Here is a 20,795-nt window from a genome sequence, read left to right on the forward strand (position 1 = left end):
TCTCAGCTTGTGAGGTGGTCAAAAAGAAAGGAAAAGCTTTCACTGAAATCTTCATATTTCAGCAGCAACACCAGCAATTTGAAAACTGAAAATGTGGCAACTAGAATAACAAAATATTTGATTTCTGAACAAACTGTTCATGTCAAACATGCCTGTCTTGTGGGTCAGATCTTCAGGGCATCCTTCCCTGCAATGGGCCAGCCAGGCTCTGTCCACTGGCACAAAACACAGGAAGCTTCTTGTCTGTAAGGAAAATTGTACATGAGAACAAATTCTGGTCAAAACACATAATGAAAGACAAAAATTCCTCAGACCTGGCCTGTGGAAGGCAACAGAAGTCTTAATCTTAACAGGACATCCATTATCCCAGTTTCTAAATTTTAATGCTTCTTTATTTTGGCCACACAGACTTTTCAGGACTGCTGAAGTCACTGGCAACAGCAGACAAGAAGCATTTCTGAAATCCTGCTGTAATGGCCAGTAGAAGCAGGGCATGCAGAAAACAGGAAGGACAAAAATTTGCAAAGTTTCGCTGAAAGTGGGATAGCTGGAAGTGAGAAATCCAAAGCCAGGCTTCACACAGCGGGATTTAATCGCATTTAAACAAAACAAGGCTGCACAAGCATGACTGAAACCTCGCTCTTGCCAAATGAACAGATCCCTGTTAACTGCAGTGAGATTTCTACTTCACTTACTGTTACAATTTTTTTTCTTTTCATATAGAGAAAGGTCTCACTGCTTTAAAGCTATCCCAGGACATGGAACAGTTCCTGGTTTTATCTGTCGTGACCACACGTATGAAACATGTGAATGATAGAGGGCAGCTGCTGCTGCTCCTACCGCTGGTGGTGGCGGCTGCAAATCACACAAACCAACGCCTTCCTGTCCCTTGGGAGAGAAGTGAAGGTTCTGGTTTATGAGCAGTTAGAGAATAAAAAAAGAAAAAAAAAAGTAGAAAAAAATCTACACCTTGCAGCAGACAGTGAGCCAGGGGCTGGTGGGGGTGAGGAAGTTAATCAGCCCCAGGCAGGCTGTTCGGGATGAGGCCAAACAGATGGCTCGTCTCCGAAACGGCAAAACGGGAAGCAGATGTGGCCACCGCTTCTCCCCATGCATAACTGGGAACCAGCCGGTTGGTGAGGAACTTTGCATAACAAGGATAATTTGGTATCAAAACTGTCCCTAGAAGTGATCTGAATGGATCTGGGCACAGTTGACAGTTTTCACTTCTTGTTTCCCACTCAAGGTTCAACCAGATTAAATCTTAAATGTGACCTGACTGCTTGCCTGGGGTTGCTCTCAGCTCTCTTCCAGGGAAACCTCTGGTGGGAGTCCTCAGGTCTCCACTGAAGTTTTCAGGGCTCCAACCCTGTTCTCTGTTCAGTTAGTTGACATTTTAGTGGCCAATTTCACCATGCTCTGATTTTTCAATCTGAAGTCCATAAACTTTTCAGCAAGCAGAAGAACTGACCATGAACTCATCTCCTCTATTTGCATGCCCCAAAACTCATAGAGCTTGGATACAGGAATGCCACGAGCCTGGGCTAACAACCCCTGTAAACTCCTTTCCAATAAGAACAAAGCCAAGAGCCCCAGAGGAGCCTGGCATCCCCTGCTGGGGAGAGATCATCTGCCTGAGAGAGCAGGGGTAGGAGCAAAAAAGACTTACCAACATGTCAGAGCATTTGCACCTGTCAGCCCTGCATGCACTTTACCAAAATAATTGGTAAAATAACCTGAGTATTGAGGGGGCAGTTTAAAACATAGATGGGATGCATACTACAAGTAAAAGAGATGTTTTTCTTTTTCTATTCCTTCCTATTTTGTTTCAAATGAGATAGCAATGCTAATTTGACTACAGATTTACTTTGTAGTGTCCCTGTTACATTGACAAGGATTAAAGAAACTACAGCCTTAATATGTCATATAAATCAGAAGAGAGATCCACAGAGCTCTTAACATTAAGGGTTGCTCAAATCTGGATTCAAACACTCCAGGTTTATTTAACTGATAGTTGCAGTGTGCAAAAATATATCTTTATCACCTTGCAGAGATTCCTCAGGGTAGCCATGGAAAAGAATATAGCCTTACTCTCCATTGTGCTGAAGAAAAAGTAAAGGGTGTAAATACTTGCCAAAAACATATTTGTAGGCAGTAACCAAAGCCCTGTTACATGAATTTCACTTTTTTTTTAGCACAACACATAAGCAAGTCCTGCTCTGAAACATTCACAAACTCTTTATTTTTGCTTTGCATCCAGTCACTTAGCTCCTGACTAATAATATAGATAGTGTTATATTTGCATAGTCTAGCAAATGCACATGGGAATTGTGCTGAGCACTCACATGTACGTAGGGGGCTTTTGGACTCCTTAAGTATTGGTACAAATTAGAATGGTTACTTCTGCTTTGGAAACATCTGTCTCTCCATCTCTCTGTAATCCAGGCTGAGACACCAACCAGTCTTAAAAGGTGTATTGCAATCATATCATGATATTATGATAGTACCTGACAGGAGAATTTCTTCTGCAGGAACCAGGGTAAAGCTGAGTGAGTGAGAATACTCAGGCTGCCGAGGAACACCTAGCACCAACAGATCCTGCAGCTGCTTCTCCCTGAGCCACAACTCCATCGTGTTTAACTGACCTTTAAACAAAGGTAGGATCCTGACCAGCAGAAAGAGCAGAGGAAGAAAAGCTCGAATGGTTTTAGGGAAACAATGAAGTGCATGTGTTAATAGAACAAGTCATCTAAAATTAGGCATTTTCACCCATTTTCAAAATTAGGCATTTCCAAACCCCAGGCCAGGAGAAAGGGACTACAGGCATCTGCCTGAGTTTCATTAACTGCTTCTTGATAGCTTAACCATTGGTCATTGAAAGCAGGAGCAAATGTACCAGAAGTGATAGGCAGACCAGAAGGGAAATGAAGGGTGGTAGAAGATTGGGTGGAAAAATTAACATATCAAGTTCAGCAGTGAAGAAAATACTCTCTACCATAAGGGTTATTACTATGGAATTAAGAAAAGCCAAACCCAGTGCATTTCAGGGGAAAAAAGATTCCACTTTTCTTAATAGCAGCATGCCTATTATAGAGTGCCTACTCTACCAGGGGAGAGTTGCCCTCTTATCTTGATTATCCTTAAACCTGAAATCAACTTCTGAACTAAAACTATTCTTTTATTTAGATCTAAGTCACAGCTCCCTACCCCCACCCCTGCTAAATCCAGGCAGCCAACACAGGAGCTCCCCCTATACATTCACACTTCCTTTTTATTATCTTCTGACAAAGCAGAGAACTGTGTGATGCAAGTCTTTTTCAATAATTCCTTTGATGCTGTCATTAATTTTTTTTAAATATATATATTTTCTTACTATCCCATTCTCTGGAGTTACAGAGTCCTGGAGAATATCCATGTTTGTTTCCAACACAGCAGGTGTGTAGCTCTATTGACTTCAGGATGAGTGTGTCTGTATGTATAAATTACAACAAGTGGAAATTACTTTGAATCAAAAAGTGATATAATTTCTTCCTGTTATCTTTAAATTTATTTTATGGTTTCCAGAATTCAAGATACTTTTTCTGAAAGGTTGTAAACAGCAGCACTAGTGTGAAACAGCTACATCCTTCCCTCCCCTGAAAGGGAAATTGAAGCACAAAACGTTCCCTGAATTTCTTATGCAAGCTCGTGCAATAGGTTTTTGACAAAATCAGGATTGGGAGCCAGGCCTTCTAACACTTATTTATTCTCCAGCCACAGAGAGTGGTGGCTCTTTGGTGGACAGTAAACTCAGGAAACCCCACTTGCAGACCCTTGCACAAAGAGCTAAGAATTGGAAAAAGGCCACAAGACTGAGAAGTCAGGCTTTACATTACAAGTGTGTGTGTGTTTGTGCACATGTACTGTATGTGTAAATATTACTTGTCTAATTCAAAATTTTAAATAATTTATATATTTTTAACCAAGAGCTACCAGTTTTCCTTCCACATCTTTGTTAATGAAAACCTCTTAGGTTGCCTATTTTCACAGAATATTTTGACCAAACACACCAAGACACATAATCTGTTCCATGATTAGCTGTTGAAGTTAGACAGCTTTTGCCTTGGAAATGCCTTTCAAATGATAGAAAGACATAGATAAAAAAGGAAGCAATGTTGGGACAGGGGCTCACTGTCTGGCATACAGCCCTGTGGGCCCTCTTTCCATTTTTCTATGGATACATAATGTTCTGCTCAAATATCTCTTTTATGTGACCAACTGATTTAACAAGTTGGGATGCTTTTCTGAACCTTCAAAAGTACGACACAACATTACTCCATTTGCCCTCACAAAAACGTCAGGAAAGAAACTTAAAAAAACCCAAAAAATCAAAAAATAAAATAAATAAAAAAACCCAAAAGTAAACAACCAAACAAAAAATAAATCAGCCTATGAGGGCTTTACTTAGAGGCTCATTTGCAACGGAAAAGATGAGGCTCACCCACACTTTGCACAAATAGGAACGTGCAAAATAGAAACTTCAGATAAGCTGTGGAAAGAGGGTGGGATTTCCAGAAAATAGGGAAGAACTTGTTACACCCTCCTTGTCTAACTTTGCAGGATCACCACAGCTTCTCTGGAGAAGCTGTACGTGCCGAGGGGGAAAGCGAAGAGCTTTCCTTTTGGTTCTGCTTCTCCTGTATAAACTGCTTGCCTAATTTCCTTTGCAATCAGGGAAATATTCAACTCAAACCCCATCATTTCCACATCTGCTTTTGCTACAAAGTCTCTTGCTACTTCCATAATTTTATGTCATGAATATTGTACCAGGACCGTAGTCCTTCTCCAGCCCAGGACTGCATTAGTGCTGAGCAAGTTGGAGCCTTCAGGGCAGGGGGAAGAGGGAGAGGCTGGAGCCACTCAGGCCCACAGCACGCCCTGACAAGTCTGCTAGCATGGGGTTAGAAAGGAAATGCCCAGGAGAAACAAATGCCAGGAGGTTTGGTGGCAGCAGAGAGGTGAAAAGAAATTCATACAAGATAAAAAAAAAAAAAAAAAAAAATTTTGGCTATGAGGGCTTTACTTAGAGGCTCATTTGCAACGGAAAAGATGAGGCTCACCCACACTTTGCACAAATAGGAACGTGCAAAATAGAAACTTCAGATAAGCTGTGGAAAGAGGGTGGGATTTCCAGAAAATAGGGAAGAACTTGTTACACCCTCCTTGTCTAACTTTGCAGGATCACCACAGCTTCTCTGGAGAAGCTGTACGTGCCGAGGGGGAAAGCGAAGAGCTTTCCTTTTGGTTCTGCTTCTCCTGTATAAACTGCTTGCCTAATTTCCTTTGCAATCAGGGAAATATTCAACTCAAACCCCATCATTTCCACATCTGCTTTTGCTACAAAGTCTCTTGCTACTTCCATAATTTTATGTCATGAATATTGTACCAGGACCGTAGTCCTTCTCCAGCCCAGGACTGCATTAGTGCTGAGCAAGTTGGAGCCTTCAGGGCAGGGGGAAGAGGGAGAGGCTGGAGCCACTCAGGCCCACAGCACGCCCTGACAAGTCTGCTAGCATGGGGTTAGAAAGGAAATGCCCAGGAGAAACAAATGCCAGGAGGTTTGGTGGCAGCAGAGAGGTGAAAAGAAATCCATACAAGATTAAAAAAAAAAATAAAATAAAAAATTGGAGGAGTGGGCATTAAAATACAAAAAATAATTTCTTCAGGAAATTGCACTTCTTGGCTTCTTTAGCCTAAGCCTGCCTCTGCACCAGGAAAGCACTGGGAGGAACAAAGGTAGGCATGAGAAACACCGGCTTCTGCAGTGAGCTTTTCAAAAAGTTTTGCAGCAGTGATAAGGAAAAAAAATAACATCAATAATATTACAAATCGTCACATGCAGTCAGCATGCAAAAAACTGGGCCTGGAAAGAGCTAGCCCAAAGATGAATATTATAGAGAGGGGATTTATGGTTTTTTTTTTATGGTAGTCTCGTATCAGTTTTAATTTTATTATGTATCAGGAGAAAGAAAATAAATAGGGAATTTGGATTGGTGTGTGAGCATCTCAGGAAACTACACAACAAATTTCTGGACCGCACAGAGTACCTTGGCGTGCACAAAAATTAAATGCAGGATCCAGGAGTGCCCCTCTTGGCCTTGCCTGGCTGGGCAGGAGGCTGTGTGACACGGCAGAGATGCTGTCACCATTTCCTTTCCCTTCCCTCAGGCCGCTGCTCTGTAAAGCAACACTCCCTCCGAGAAAGGGAATGGCAGCAGCTTCTCCGGCTTTCCCCCGGCTGTCCGTCCATGCTGCCACGCTGTGACGTTGCTTTTCCAAGGATTTGCTGGGCGCTGCTGTGTGGAAAACCAAATGCGTGGTCCCGAAATCTGTTGGCTCAACAAAAGGGATGGCTGACAGGAGCAGCCTGACAGAGAGCGTGCGCTTCCTGTTGTTGGCAGAAAGCGAGACTTGACGCTGTTCCCCCTCGCTTCCTTTAAAAACAGTGCCAGGAATTGATGTAAATTGGCTTCAGAGCATCTGACCCACAAAGCAGGGAAGTGAGAAACTGCAGGACTCAGGGAGACGGAGCAATATTGGCCACCTATATCTGAATATACACGGGCTTTTACCATCCTGGAGCAGCGATCCTGGGCGGCTCCAGCGATTTCCCTCGAAACGTGCCCACGGGGCTGAAGCTCCAGCGGCTCCAGGACATTATTTCTCCAGAGCCAAGTGCTGCTCCGGCCACAAAAGCTCCACTCCAGCCTGCTGCCCGGAGAGCTCAGTGGGACCCTGGCACAGGGATCACCCGCAGAGTTAACTCCTTGCCCAGCGCCAAGGAATGCTGGCATCGGGAGCGGGTCCTGCCCCTGCCCGGCCCTGCTGCGGCTGCACAGCGGCTTCCACCTCTGGGACAGCTCTGGGAGCAGCCAGGGCCTCTGCCTCCAGCTAAAACCCACATGGATCCAGACTTCCCAGCTAATTGCACTCAGCTCCTGGTACCTGTTGTGTATCCACATGTCAGTGCACTTCCAGGATCTTCAGCCTGGGAGACTGTTCGTATCTGCTCATTTATTCTATTATTAAAATGTCCAAGATCAAGCATCAGTTTAAATACAAATGCACCGCACCAGGATTTTCACCTCTTTCCCAAGCCCCCGTGAATGTTTTTAAAGAACAAACCAGGCAAAACCTGCACCGGGAATCACAAAAATTAACTCACCTTACATGAAGTGGGAATTTGCAGATTCCTTATAGTCCTTTCCAGACCCACAACTCTGTGATAATGCTATTTTGGCTTCACAGCTATGACCCAAGCTTATATGAAATTTCTGAGACACGAAGTAAAATTAATCTTTTAGAATCCTAGCTTTGTTAAATAGGAAGTTCTAAGTGTCAGCCTGGTTTTCACAGCTCCCTCAAAAAAAAATCTTAAAAATCGAAGTCCACCCAACAAAAAAACCCCCAATAAATACAATAATTAATAAAATTCCAGTAACATGTCGTTGACACTGGATGATTTTAAATGACAAAAAAAAGGAAAGAATATTGACTACCCTCGGGCTTTCCTTATATAGATGGACTTCTTTAGGAAAATAACTCCATCTGGTGGCAGGCTACAAAAAAAGAGCAACTCAAACACTACAGCTGTGCTCCTCTCCCTGGAAAAGACTGCTGTTACTGGAAATGGAGAGGAGTCCCGGGGACAACTATTTCTCCATAAACTTCTAAGATTTATGCAGGATACACTGAGCAAAGCATGTTTCAGGCTTGTCCCAAATGCAGGCAGAGCTAAGGTTTTGGGCTCACCTGGCTCCCACACCCTGCTGCACAATTTCTGCTGCTGACAGCGCTGGGTAAGACATTCCCAGCCTGTGGAAAATGAGGAGCAGCAGCAGTGCCACTGCCACCTGTATCCACAGGCTTATGTGTCCGGGATACTGGGATTCACCCACAGCAATAGCTACATCCATTCCTCCCTGGTGATAAAAATAAGGCAGCATTGCTTTTGCACTGCTCTTAAATAGACTTTTAATAAAGACTCTTAAAACATGGAATTTTTTTTTAAGGGATTGCTCTACATTCCCTGGCATGAATTCCCCCTACTCTGGGGTGACTAGAGGCATGAGTTGTACTACCACAACTATTTTTAAAAGCACATGAAAACCAGTTTTCATTAATGAAACCATGGTGGAGCAGTCCCCAGCGTGCTCAGCCTTGTCCCTTCTGAGACATTTACAGACAGAGCATTAGTTTGTATTTTCAGCAGATGACAGCAAAAGTTTCTGAAAATTTGATCTTCTGTTTCTCTGATGCAAAACTTCTGGTTTTGGAATGACTTCTGATATCACAATGTTTTAATTATCACATTTAATTTTTTTCAGTCAGCTCAAAGACTCACTGTCATATGACAGTAAGGCACTGCATTAAGCAGGGTGGAACCTTTTAATTTTAGCATTAAAATCACTGAAAAAAAAATCACAAAGTAGGTTCAGAAAATAATGAACTGATCACAGAATTATCACCACAAGATTCTTCTTTCTCTCCAGTTGTAGCTATGCCAGCCCAGAGGTTCTGTGACCTTTTTGAAAGTGGTTTTCTTTTTCTGCTTTGTCCCATCACCACTAGATGTATATTTTTATAAAACAATAAGCCATTGACAGTTGTATTGCAAAACATCATCAATGACAAAACAGCTTGAAAGTACACGTTAATTTGTGTTTTTACATGCAATCCATCTCCCCATCCACAGTACTTTTACATTTTCTCTGTTGATTCTGTTTGAATTTTCTCTTTTTCATTGAGAGAAGCTGGCATCAGAATAGCTTGCAGACACGAGCTCCCAGAGTCTGTGCCCTCTCTGGAAAACAATTCTCCATCACTTAAGAAAAATCAGGAGTTTCTACAATGCTATGTAAATTACTATATCCTTCACTATACCAGATATCTATCCATTTTGTTGTGCAAATAATTGGTGTGCAAAAAATACAATATATCAAGTGAATTCTTTCTTTTTCTTTATATACTTGGTAAAAAAAAAAATCCACAGGTCAAATAAATTCTCCTTCTTCAGAATATTGAATTAAGTATGTGAGCACGAGCCATTTCATAACAACTCTTGTAAGAAATCTCACTGGTTACATCAGACCAGCAGGGAGAAGTAGTCACTAGTTGCAAGTGTCACAAAATAAAACTACTCATTTGGGAAGGAGAAAACTGACTTGTAGGTCTTCACCACCACTGAGGAATATTTTGGGACTGGAGACATTTATTAATCAAAATGATCCTGCACAACAGGTGTAGGTGGAACTGCCCAGATGGCAGAGACACACTCGCCTTTGGCTGTAGGCAAAAAGATATAAATGACAGTTTTACTAACACCAGTAGTTGAAAATCATTAAAAATCACTCTAAATTTAAAAGAAGAAGCCTAGGCAATTTAATCTTACTACATTTTAACCCACAGTACAGAACTCAAAACCTGTAAGAATTGGGTAGGAATTTTCACAAGCCACTGCCCAGAATTTTGTGATCTACTTCTGAAAATAAAAAAGCCAGCTTTTTTTGTCCCCTGTGAACACACAATCCTTCCAGACAGTCTTTCAGAGCAATGCATTAGCAGGCTGGCCATCATTTAATTCTTGGTGCTCAGGTGTTTCCATTTTACAAAGCTCAGAGAGAATTTCAGATCACAGCATGCCAGTTCCAAAACCAGGCAAACTAACCTGAAACTGGAATTTTCTATCAGCACAGTTTAGGGAAAGCCTGGGCTCCTGGGAGCTTTTCTCACGTGCCTTTGGTGGAAAGCCTCAAGCAGCCTGGCTGTGTTTGACTGCGCTGCATGCGCCGTGGCCAAAGCAGGATATGACAAGATCTGAGGCACAACGGAACCCAAGATTCCACCCTACCCCTGACCACTGCAAACCAACCCAACTCCAACAGAGGGGCTCCCTTGGGCTCAGGGTGTTGTTTGGGAACCTGAGACACCTCAGCCGCACCCGAGTCACATGCACAGCAGCCTTGTCCCTGCCTGAGCTCGGACAGCTGCAGGTTCCCCTTTTCTGTTCCCCCCTTCCCTGCCCAGCTAACGACTCCGGTCATGCCTGGGTGAAGAAAGGGCAGCTGTTCCCCTTTTCCCCAGTTACCTACAGTGAGGAAGCACTGCCTCATCTCTCCCCAGCCAGAAAGCAGATCTCTTGTCTTTACAGCATCCTTTCAGCTTTCATTCACTTCCCTTGACCCTCAGTTTCTGCAAGAGAACAATATTGCCTTTTGCTTACTGCTTCATCTTTGCCACAAGAAAACAACTTAATATTCCTTTAGAACAGGTTATGTGCCTTGGTAATATGGGAATATGGACACAGGACACACCTTCTGCAAGTCTTTCTTGTGATATTTTCTGAAGATGATAATTATTAAATTTTTGTAACACCTCAGCCCAGTTAGCTGTAAAGCCATAATCAAAGTGCATTAAGAGCCAAACAACAAGGCATGCCAGAGATTTCACGTGGGTCTTTCCTGCAGCTGTGACAATGGATTCATTGGTGACTATTAGTGATGGAAGAGGGAGGCTCCTCTGCATAACTGTGCTGTTGAAACCAACCTGGGCAGGAGGAGAAAACACAGCAACTTCAGAGCAGCTTTGCTGAAAATGAACAATACAGTGAAAGTTCATCTACCACCCTGCACCCCTGGTCAGTCCTGCTCTGCTCCAGTTTCATCCCTTATCACTGACGAGCACTCCCGTCTGGGGTATTAACACTGAAGAGAGATGAACACACAAAAGTGATCAGAACCAACAGGAAATTATTAAAAGGAGTGGAAGAGTGACTTTTATTTAGTACAGGTACTATTGTAGTGCCAAATGATGACATCTCAACTGTTTCAGGCACCTGCTCCCAAGGGGATAATCAAACCTTTCCCTGTGTCTGTGATGTGAGAAATACAGACAGGGTAAGGCACAGAACACTTGCATCACAGTAAGAGATGAGACATTGGGGAAGAATTTTACTCACCTTCAACCTTGCTGAAGAAGAATCCAGGCAAGAAAGCCACTTTATTAATGGCTAACACTAAACATTTACCACTCTGTGTTCACATTGCTGCATCTACTGAAGATGTCAAGTCCTGACTGTGACCATATATCACTGGTATGGGAATGAAGTCCAAAAAGGGACCAAGGTTTTTTATAAGTACTGAATGTTTTTAAAGAACAAACCAGGCAAAACATGTACCAGGAATCCCAAAAATTAATTCACCTTAGACCAAGTGGGAATTTGCAGATTCCTTATAGTCCTTTCCAGACCCACAACTCTGTGATAATGCTATTTTGGCTTCACAGCTATGACCCAAGGTTATATGAAACTTCTCAGCTAATGGCACAAAAAAAAAGTACTAGAAACTCTTTAGTACTACAGCTGCATTACATATATGACATCTTACATGACTGATTTTCTACAGGTAAGATACAGAATGGTAACAAAATATTAAAAAGAAAGGCTAAGAAATGCGGGCTTTGGGAATATTGTGTCCGTATCTTTGCTACCCCACTTTTAGATTAATTGTTCTGTGCTGGGTGCAGGTGTGAAGGTGTCAGCAGGGGAGGGCTGCAGAGGCAGCCTCCTTGGCTGGCTCCAGCAGACCCAGGGAGCAGCTGCCTGCCCTGCAGCCCAGGGGACAGCCCATGCTGCTTGGTTTGGGGGGCTGTTTTCCAGTGCCACGTTGGCTTGAGAGCAGTTCCATAATTTTTGTTAGAAGGAAATTGCCTTGTTTCAAAAGGACAATCTTAGTGATGCTCTAAGAGGCCAGTCTGCTTTCCATCCACTCGCCATTAGCAGGTGATGATCATTTCTGCCTCATCAGCTTTTTCCCCTACACGTGCTGGCACAGTTTTCTGCAAATGAAAATCCCCCAGGGGACTTCATACAGCTCTGAGACAATTTAGCTAACTCAAATCTAAGAAGCACTGCGAGTCTGAATTGCCTTGTTTATTAATAAGACCTGACTTTTCCAGGACTGCAATTATTTACCTTAAAAAGAAACTGAGAGATTGTGCACCCAACGTTGCTGAACCAAAAAAACAGAGTTGTGCATTTCTTCTTCCAAAGATCAGCCAGCCAAAAAGAATAAATAATGAAGTACATAGGTTTCTGCATACACTAAACAGATCCATTAAAGTGGATTTATCTGCACCATTTCCCTTAAATTACAATCATGGCCTATTTCTGTGCAATTTTCTGTATTTTGTGAAATTATGTTCCTGGCAGTTGAATTGCTGTGTGGTGGCACTGTTACAGAGGGTTATGAAACTCCTCTTGGGCTGAAACTGCAAGTCCTGCTGGCTCTGAGCTCTGCAGCAAAGCCCAAGGAACTCTACATGGCTGAAGAGAGGGTTGGGTCACCTGCATCATTACTACAACACAAAAAACTTTATCTAATATTCCCTTTCACTATTTTCATGTGTTTAAAAAAAAAAAAAGGCATGTTCATGTAATTCTTGTAACGAATAATCTAAAAAGTAGGAGGCAGAACAACAGCCTTGTCTGGTTCTACTTTTATCTTGTTGAGAAATTCCACTTTGCAGGAGACAAATAGAGAGGCACAGAACTTTTGTCTCAGTCCTTGTCAGCTCAGGAGGAGCTTTATTCTCTGTCACCACGTGGATTCTCACTGGTTCCTCCTTATAGAGCACTTCCATTAAAATGTGAAAATCCAGATGCAGAGGTGACCACAGAATGCTACATAGCACACCAGAATAATTCCCAGCATAAATAAGGCAATTATTTAATCATATATAAAGCATTTATTAACCCTTGAGCAACCCTTAATTTGATTAAACAATTAAAATTCTCTGGTGCTTCATTCACTTGCCTGAACAATGAATTTAAAGAAATGTTTGGAGAAAGCAAAAATCTTACCCAGTATGTGTTTATAGCTCTCCAAAAGGGAACTTGTAAGAACAGACTTAATCTCATAATCTTCACCCAAGTGGCACAAAAGTCGATTGGTTTGAACCACATCACACATTTATTCTTTCAGAATAATCTAATTATTCTATTTTCACTGTCTCAAAAATGAAGATAAATTCCCATACCTGAATTTTTACATCTCTGCAAAACAATTTCTGATATATATCAGACTTTACTAAAATCATAAGCTATGAATAAATCTGACTCATTTGTTTAAATCAGGATGAGCTCTAAGAAATTCTAAGCCTTCCAAATTATTCTGAATTCAAGGCTCACTGTAGTGTCCTGGGCCCTTTATTTTCCAAATGTCTTTAAAAAATACTAGTTAAACATTCATCCAACTTCAGAGAAATGTGAGGAAGAGCAGCTTTTAAGCTCTGCATTTTCCCCAATAGGAGAAAAAGTTCTTTAGAGAAGCTGAAAACTAAGCACAGAGAGCAAAGCAGCCAGCTCTGCCACACTGACAAAGGAATCCAAAGGAAAGATTTCCATTTATTCTCCTTTCAGGGGCAGCTGTGCTCAGCCAGTGGGAAAAGACAGGTTATGTGAATAAAAGGCTGTGCATTCTTTCATGCCTTAGGTAAGAATGCCAAATACAAACTAGCCAAGAATTTTACCATTGATGCATGAGGACTTTTTAAGGAGCAGTGGAACCCAGGAGGGGTTGGGACAGGGATTTCTCCTTCCTGACCACTAGAGCCCAGCACTCTTGGAGGTCACCAGTGTGTGACACAACCCCCACACACTCTCCAGTGTCACAAGGACACCTCACTCACGGAGCCTTCAGACACTGCCACAGGATTCAAGTTTATCAAATACCCACGCCCAGACCCTGAGCCCCTTGTCCTGCCACTGGGGAGTCCTTCCAAATCCTGTTCTTCATCCTTGCCTGCTTGTCCAGCCCTTAGTTTGGCAGTGAGTTTTGGATCCCTACAGCACCCGGTTGCCCACACTGGCTACCCCACAGCTGGGCTGAGATCCTAAAGCCCCTAAGACCCCTGGCCTCTTCTCCACCTGCAGGTGTCCAGACCTTCCAATAAAACACACCCACACATGCTGATGCAGCACAGAAAGTAAGGTCAAGCAGAAAATCATCAAAAAAACTTTTTAATGAGAAGCTGGGAGTGACTGCAGTGATGAGTCAAAAGGCTGTCAGACAAGAGCAACACTCAACCTTCCTCTTTTGTCCCCCCTTCCATTTTTCCATACAAGTCCACATCCACCTCCACCCTCTCCTCCCAAACAAAGCACCTCTAACTGTTCTCCCCTATCCAGTTTTGCCATACTCCTACCCAAAATGGGCATTTCTGCTATTACTTGAATCCCTTACTGACACAGCCTGATGGACCTTGCAAGATTTCTCCAACACTCCTTTCAATTATTTATGAGGTTTGATAACCTTCCCCTTAAACATCGGTGAAATTTGCTTCCATCTCTCCCAGCAACCTGTAAATGCTGTCAGCCCCTCAATGCCACTGCTGTTCACCAACTTCTCGCATCATGAGCAGCAGCTCCTTGTGGTCTTTTCAGCTGGCAAAGCCTCAGCCAGAGCCTGGACATCTGCCTGCATAACATGAGGAGTTTTAATTCCAGGACAGAAACAAAACAAAGTGCAGAGGCACTAAACTGCCACAGGTTTAATACATGGCGGTGCTGAAATCCTGAACTGCTCCTGTGCTGAAACCTCCCTGCTCGAGCAGGGTACAGCTGTGATGCAGCTCATCTGCCGCAGCCAAAGGTCTGGTTCCAGGTTTCATAGAGCTCCAGGTCCTTGGGGGACACGCTGGGCCGCACTGTCCTCAGGGCACTCTCAAAATCCAGGAACGAGATGGGCCGTACCTGCTCCGGCGTGATGGTTGCAATGTCCATGGACTGCAGGCTGCGGATAGGGCCCAGAGAGGCTTCCCGACACAGCTGGGTCATGTCTGCCCCAGAAAACCCATCGGTTTTCTGGACTATGAGTTTGATTTCCTCTTCACTCAGAGAGCAGTGCTCCTTTGCCATCAGCCGGGTGACAATCTGCTTCCTGGCGGAGGCTTCTGGGAGAGGGATGTACAGTCTCTTCACCAGTCTCCTTCGCGCAGCTTCATCAATTTCCTGGGGTCGATTTGTTGCTCCAACCACCAGGATACGATCTTCAGAGGAGGTCGTTGCCCCATCTAACTGCACCAGAAATTCAGTTTTTATTCTCCTGGACGACTCGTGCTCCCCCTCTCCGCGCTGGGACAGCAGGGAATCGATCTCGTCAATGAAAATCACGGCTGGCTGCTGGCAGCGCGCCACAGCGAACAGCGCACGGACCATCTTCTCCCCCTCACCCACCCACTTGGAAGTCAGAGAGGAGGCACTGATGCTAAAAAAAGTTGCTCCAGACTGGCATGCGATGCACTTGCCTATGAGGGTCTTGCCAGTCCCAGGGGGGCCAAAGAGCAGAATTCCCTTCGGAGGCCCACGCAAGCCGGTGAAGATGTCCGGTCTCAGCATGGGCCACACCACTATTTCTTTTATGGTGGCTTTGGCAAACTCAACCCCAGCAATGTCATCCCAGATGACCGGAGGCCCGTGGTCCATGATCTCGTGCATGATGAGCTCAACCATTTTTGGTTCTATGTTTTTCAGCCGCTCATCCACAGGCAGCAACGGGTCTGTTGATTCCCCTACGTGAGGCTTACACTGCGCTCCTCCATTTTCACTTCCATCTTGTTTCGGAACTGGAGGCACAAACTTGCCGAACGGACCCCGAGACCTGCCTGCACCCAGGGATTTTTTTATGCCTCCATATGATGAAACTGGTGCACGCTGGTTTTGAGATTTCTTTTGCTGATCCATCCACAGCTGTTCCTTTGCAGTTTTAAACCCAGGAGCACTGCTCTCTTCATTCCTGTTTCTCTGCCCTGAAAAACCATTTGTTTCTGTAGAAATGGAAGCCTGACATGGAGCAAGGCTAGGAACAGCTGTGCTGCCTTCATCAGCCAGACCATAGAATGCTTTTCTTTTCCCTGAATTTGCAGACCAGGCAGGTACAGCTGACTGGTTGAAAAGAGATGAATTTTGTCCATCACAACAGTTACCTGACATTTTCAGAGAACCACTATTAGTGGCTTCTTTACTTCCAAAGAGCGGAGTTGCCTGGAAACCTGGAAGAACCTGCTTGCTTAAGGAGGCTGAAGCGGCAGGAAGTGTGTCTGGAGCTCTGGTCACAGGAGGCACACTGCCATGAAGGGACTTGGAAGATGAGGGATGCCCAAGAAGATCTGGTCCCTGACTCACACACTTTGCTGAGCCAGCAGTGAGCTCAGTCTCCCTGGTACTGCCCAAGACATGGAGTTTGGGAAGAGCTGGAGCCGTGGGGGCGCTGACCCCTTTATCACCTCGTACACGGGCATCTGTCGGTGCCATCTGAGAGCTCCGGAAAATTTTGCCAGCCTGCATCCTCTCTCGCACACACTTCAATTCAAACACGTTCTCTGTTGTCAAGGCAGATTGCCACTTGTCACTGTCACTTTGCTGACATTTTGCCAAAGTCAAAATGTTTTCCGCGTAGTTGTTCACGCCAGTCTCTGCGTTGCCAGAGTCGATAATCGCGGAGTATTTCTCTGCGTACTTCTTGAACAGGCTGGCAGCACAGACCTGGGAGATCTCCGAGTTTGCCCATGCATACTGAATGCGCAGGATCTTGGCACGGTATCCGTCTGCCTTCTGCCCGGGCGTGCAGGTGCCAGAGGTGACAGCAAAGTGACTTTCCTGCCAGTCACTCAGGTGCACCGCGCTGGCGGCGGGGGCCTCCATCGCTGACCTGGAACAGACAGAAAATACCTGCCGTTACAAAATGCCATTTCACACCATTTGCACCAGCTGCTTCCCCCCTTTCCTAAATACTTACACAGGAAAACCTACATTATCTGAACTGTGAGAAACAGAGCAGGAGGTCTTGCAAGCTACTTAGCCAGTCTGGACACTTTAATCTTTTCAAAAAGCAACCAGCTTTGTGGTGCAAAGGCATTTAGGCTGAGGTTCTCTTTTCTTCCTTGTCCAAAGAAAAGAAAAAAGTGGGGGAAAAAGAAAAAAGAGAGAGTTTGCTTCTAACCAGAGGTCTCCTGGGGAGGTAAGTAGGCTGCAAAGAATGGTAACAGATGGCCAAGCAAAAACTGGCCTTGTTAAATGAAATCACCAGTGCTTTCATTCTTATTTGACAGAATATGGCACAGTGCAGCAGAGGACAGAGGATACACCACTGTCAGAACGATTTAATCCATTACAGGGATGGTAATAAAAGTGAAACAATTAAGCTAGTAAGTAAAATTGTGTGCAGTGTCTTGGAGGGGAGATAAAAATGGAATGAATAATCCTGAATGTAGCAAGCTTTCATATTAAGAAAATATTAGCAGATTACTAGAAAATGTTCAAAACTATTTCTTCTCTTTAGAAGGCACTAAAAGGTCCCCATTTTACACTTCAGAGAACAAAAGGTCTTGCGTGTTTAAAGCAATCCTTGTTTCTCAGTTTCAGAAAGTGGAATTTAAACTCCTTTAGTGCTGCGTTTCTTTTAAGAAATAGGGAAGATGGCATTTGGCTCAGGAGGAGTATTTTGTTTGACTGGAAATGACTTGCCCACGTTCACGATGTACTTTCTTTCTCTGCAAAGTGTCATGTCCACATATTCTGCACACTTCGCAGAGGGTGAGTCAAGCTGCAATCCTCTGGATCAGCTGTGGAGTGTGCAGGAGTGCAGATGTGCAATGTTCATGCAAGGCTGGGGAGACAGAACTGAAGGAATGCAGGCTGTGTGAGGGTGTCCTCCCTAACTGTTTGCAAAAAGTCTGGCAGCAGCATTAGACAACAGAGAGCACAGTATGTTTATTGCTCATATGCTTATATGGTTACACACACGACAAGTAACGAGGATGTAAATCATTTTGGTTTGAATATTTTTTTTTACTACAGCCCAAATTTGTAGAGCTGTTTAGAAAAGCCAAAATACATTTTACCTGCAAATCTGGCACCTCTACAAGCAAATCCAACTAAAACAAACAAACAAAACCAAACCACAGAAGTAAGATTTGCTCACTGAAGAGTTACTGCCAACTTTTGTACCGTGAGAAGTGTAACCTGCACCTAGAAAATTTGCTACAAACTCACATCATCATCCATCCCCAGCTGAGTGACAGATGAACAGGAGACAAAAGGCTGCAGCCTTTTACTTCTTTTCTCTAAATGGCTTTCACTGCGCATGTAATTTTTTTTTTATAACTGCTGAATCAAAAATATCTTAAGTGACATAAAAGCATAAATTCTGGAAAAGTTTTGCCCCAAAGAAATACTTCCATAATTCAGAATATAAAATCTCAAGTTCGCCACCACTTTCTTAAGGATTCAGTGGTCACCTTCATAGCAGTGAGGGAAGGTCATAACAAGTGACCAGTGGTAACCAGTTTGAGATTTCAGTTTGATTATTCTCAGAATCACAGAATGGGGAAGGTTGGAAGGACCACAGTGGTCATCTGCTCCAACCTCCCTGCTCGAGCAGGGTCATCCAAGCACACATGGCACAGGATTGGGTCCAGGCAGTTCTTGAACATCTCCAGTGAGGGAGACTCTACAGACTCTCTGGGCACCCTGTTCCAGGTCACTCCCACTGTAAAGTTCTTCCCCACATCCAGGTGAAACCTCCTATACCTCGGTTTCTGCCCATTGCCTCTGGTCCCATTGCTCGGCACCACCAAGAAGAGCCTGGATCCACCCTCTCGACACCCACCCCTTAGTTATTTATATACATCTGAAACACCGTCGGGCATCATTCTCTCTCCCTGGTCCAACCCACACTAACAGTCCTCACAGCCTTACAGCTTCTCCCCAGGAGCGCCACACGCACACACGCTCAGCCAGAACAGTTCCCAGACGAGGCCGTGTGCTCCGTGTGCACGTCCGAAGCCGGGGCTGTATCCAAGCCCGGCCACCAATGGATCTGGCACCCGGCTGCGCGCCCGCCTCAGCGCGGAGCGGGCGGGAGCGCGCCCAGCCCGGGCCCGGGAAACGCAGCCAGGTACGGGAGCACAGCCACGCCTTCACTGCCTCAGGCCGGGGATCCAGCCGGGAAGCTGCCTGGGCATGGCTGAGCCCTCGCCGCCCCAACCCAGCCGGCGGCCACGGCCCCTCAGCTTGGGAGCCCTGGCCGGCCCGGCGGCGGGCGGGTCCCCCCTCAGGGCACGGGAAGCGGAGGCCACAACCCCGAGGGGGTCCCGCCGCTCCCTCCCTTCCCCGTCCCTTCCCCGTCCCTCAGTCCCGGCCGTGCCGCTCCCGCGCCCCGCACCCACCGGCCGCCGCCGCCGCCGCCAACCGCGCGCGCCCGCTCTGCGCCCGGCCCCGCCCCGCCCCGCCCGCCAATCGGGTAGCAGCGCGCCGGGAGACGCAGCCAATCAGAGACCGGGAGGCCGGGCCGAGGGGGAGAGGGGCGGGTTCTCCGCGCCGACGTCACCGGCAGGGCTGGGAGGGACGGCGCGCGGCAGGGCGGGCGCTCCCTATTGGCTGCGCCGGAGGTGCGCGCCGACCAATGGGCGCGGGGTCCGTGCCTTGGGAGGCGGGGCCGGTCCCGCGCTAAGCGCCGCGCGTGGGGGTGCGCGCGCCTGCTCTGAGAGGACCGGGGTGGGGGACCCTGCGCGTGCGTCCCGCGTGCCCCTCGTGTGTTCCCGCCCGGATCTAGTCCGGATCGCTCCCGTCCCCTTCGTGTGTTCCCGCCCGGATCCCTCAGCGTGTTCCCTTCGCGTCCGTCCCGTGTCCCCTGGTGTCCCCTCCGCCCTTCCCGGTCCCTCCCGTGTCTCCCGCCGAAGCCGCTGCCGGTGTCTCGGGGGACGGGGGTGGGGGATCGTCCGCGTGCCCCTCGTGTGTTCCCGCCCGGATCCCTCCCGGATCGCTCCCGTCCCCTTCGTGTGTTCCCGCCCGGATCCCTCAGCGTGTTCCCTTCGCGTCCGTCCCTTGTCCCCTGGTGTCCCCTCCGCCCTTCCCGGTCCCTCCCGTGTCTCCCGCCGAAGCCGCTGCCGGTGTCTCGGCTGCCGCCTTGCCAGCCCTGCTCACAGCCGTGTGAAAAAGCTTTCTGGTCAGGCCTCGGTTCCTCCGCCGAAGGTCAGAGCGGCCGAGAGGGGAGAGGCTGGAGAATGGAATAGGTTCTGCCACCTTTAGTGCCCGTCCGGGCCATTTCAGTAGCAGCAGAAAATGGGAACGTGGAGGTGTGCAATTTCTGTGAGGCAGACGAGGTATTTACCTTCAGTTCGGTGATTCGAGCAGCAGAATCGCCGTGGCTCTTCCTGTGTCAAACTCGGCTCTGGCTGCCCACGCCGGCAGAGCACCCCCCAGCATTCCCGCTGCCCGCTGTTCCTCTCCCGGCAGTCGGAAGGCCCTGTGGATGCGCTGTGCCCGGCTCACGGGCGGCCAGGACAGCGGTGACCGGCAGAGCACCCCCAGCATTCCCACTGTTCGTTCCTCTCCCGGCAGTCGGAAGGGCCTGTGGATGCGCTGTGCCCGGCTCACGGGCGGCCAGGACAGCGGTGTCCCGGCTCTGTCCCTGGCAGCCGCCCTCCGTGCAGGACGGGCTCCACAGGAGGCAGGTTCCATCAGTGATGGCCCAAGCACAAAGCCCTGGCCCTGGTGGTGACTTCGCAGCCTGTGATGGGTACCTGGCCCTTAGGCACACGAGACCTGACCTCCACGGCCACCTATTTCATCTCTACCGCCGTGCACCGGCTGCAGGACCACCACAGCCACCACGGCAGTGTCACCACGGCAGGGGACTCTGTCTAACCCTCCTGAAAACGACAGCTGCTGCACGGCCCTTTTTGGGAGAGCAGCTCTG

The 20,795-nt window shown here is 46.5% G+C and overlaps 1 protein-coding gene across 2 annotated transcripts; it reads right to left on the bottom strand.

Moving 5' to 3' along the window:
* Positions 1-14,658: 14,658 nt before the first annotated feature.
* Positions 14,659-19,303, bottom strand: FIGNL1 (fidgetin like 1). Of its 2 annotated transcripts, none has more exons than XM_039714907.1 (2): positions 19,264-19,303; positions 14,659-16,745 (listed from the first exon to the last, which is right to left on the bottom strand). In XM_039714907.1, exon 2 carries the CDS (start codon positions 16,736-16,738, stop codon positions 14,669-14,671), a length of 2,070 nt encoding a protein of 689 aa, XP_039570841.1. In that variant the 5' UTR covers positions 16,739-16,745; positions 19,264-19,303; the 3' UTR covers positions 14,659-14,668. The 2 variants fall into 2 exon arrangements, with proteins under 2 accessions (XP_039570841.1, XP_039570840.1); XM_039714906.1 differs by lacking the exon at positions 19,264-19,303 and adding an exon at positions 18,089-18,699.
* Positions 19,304-20,795: the final 1,492 nt, after the last annotated feature.

This window comes from Passer montanus, unplaced genomic scaffold (genome assembly GCF_014805655.1).
Source record: "Passer montanus isolate IOZ18808 unplaced genomic scaffold, ASM1480565v1 scaffold31, whole genome shotgun sequence".
Lineage (NCBI taxonomy): Eukaryota > Metazoa > Chordata > Aves > Passeriformes > Passeridae > Passer > Passer montanus.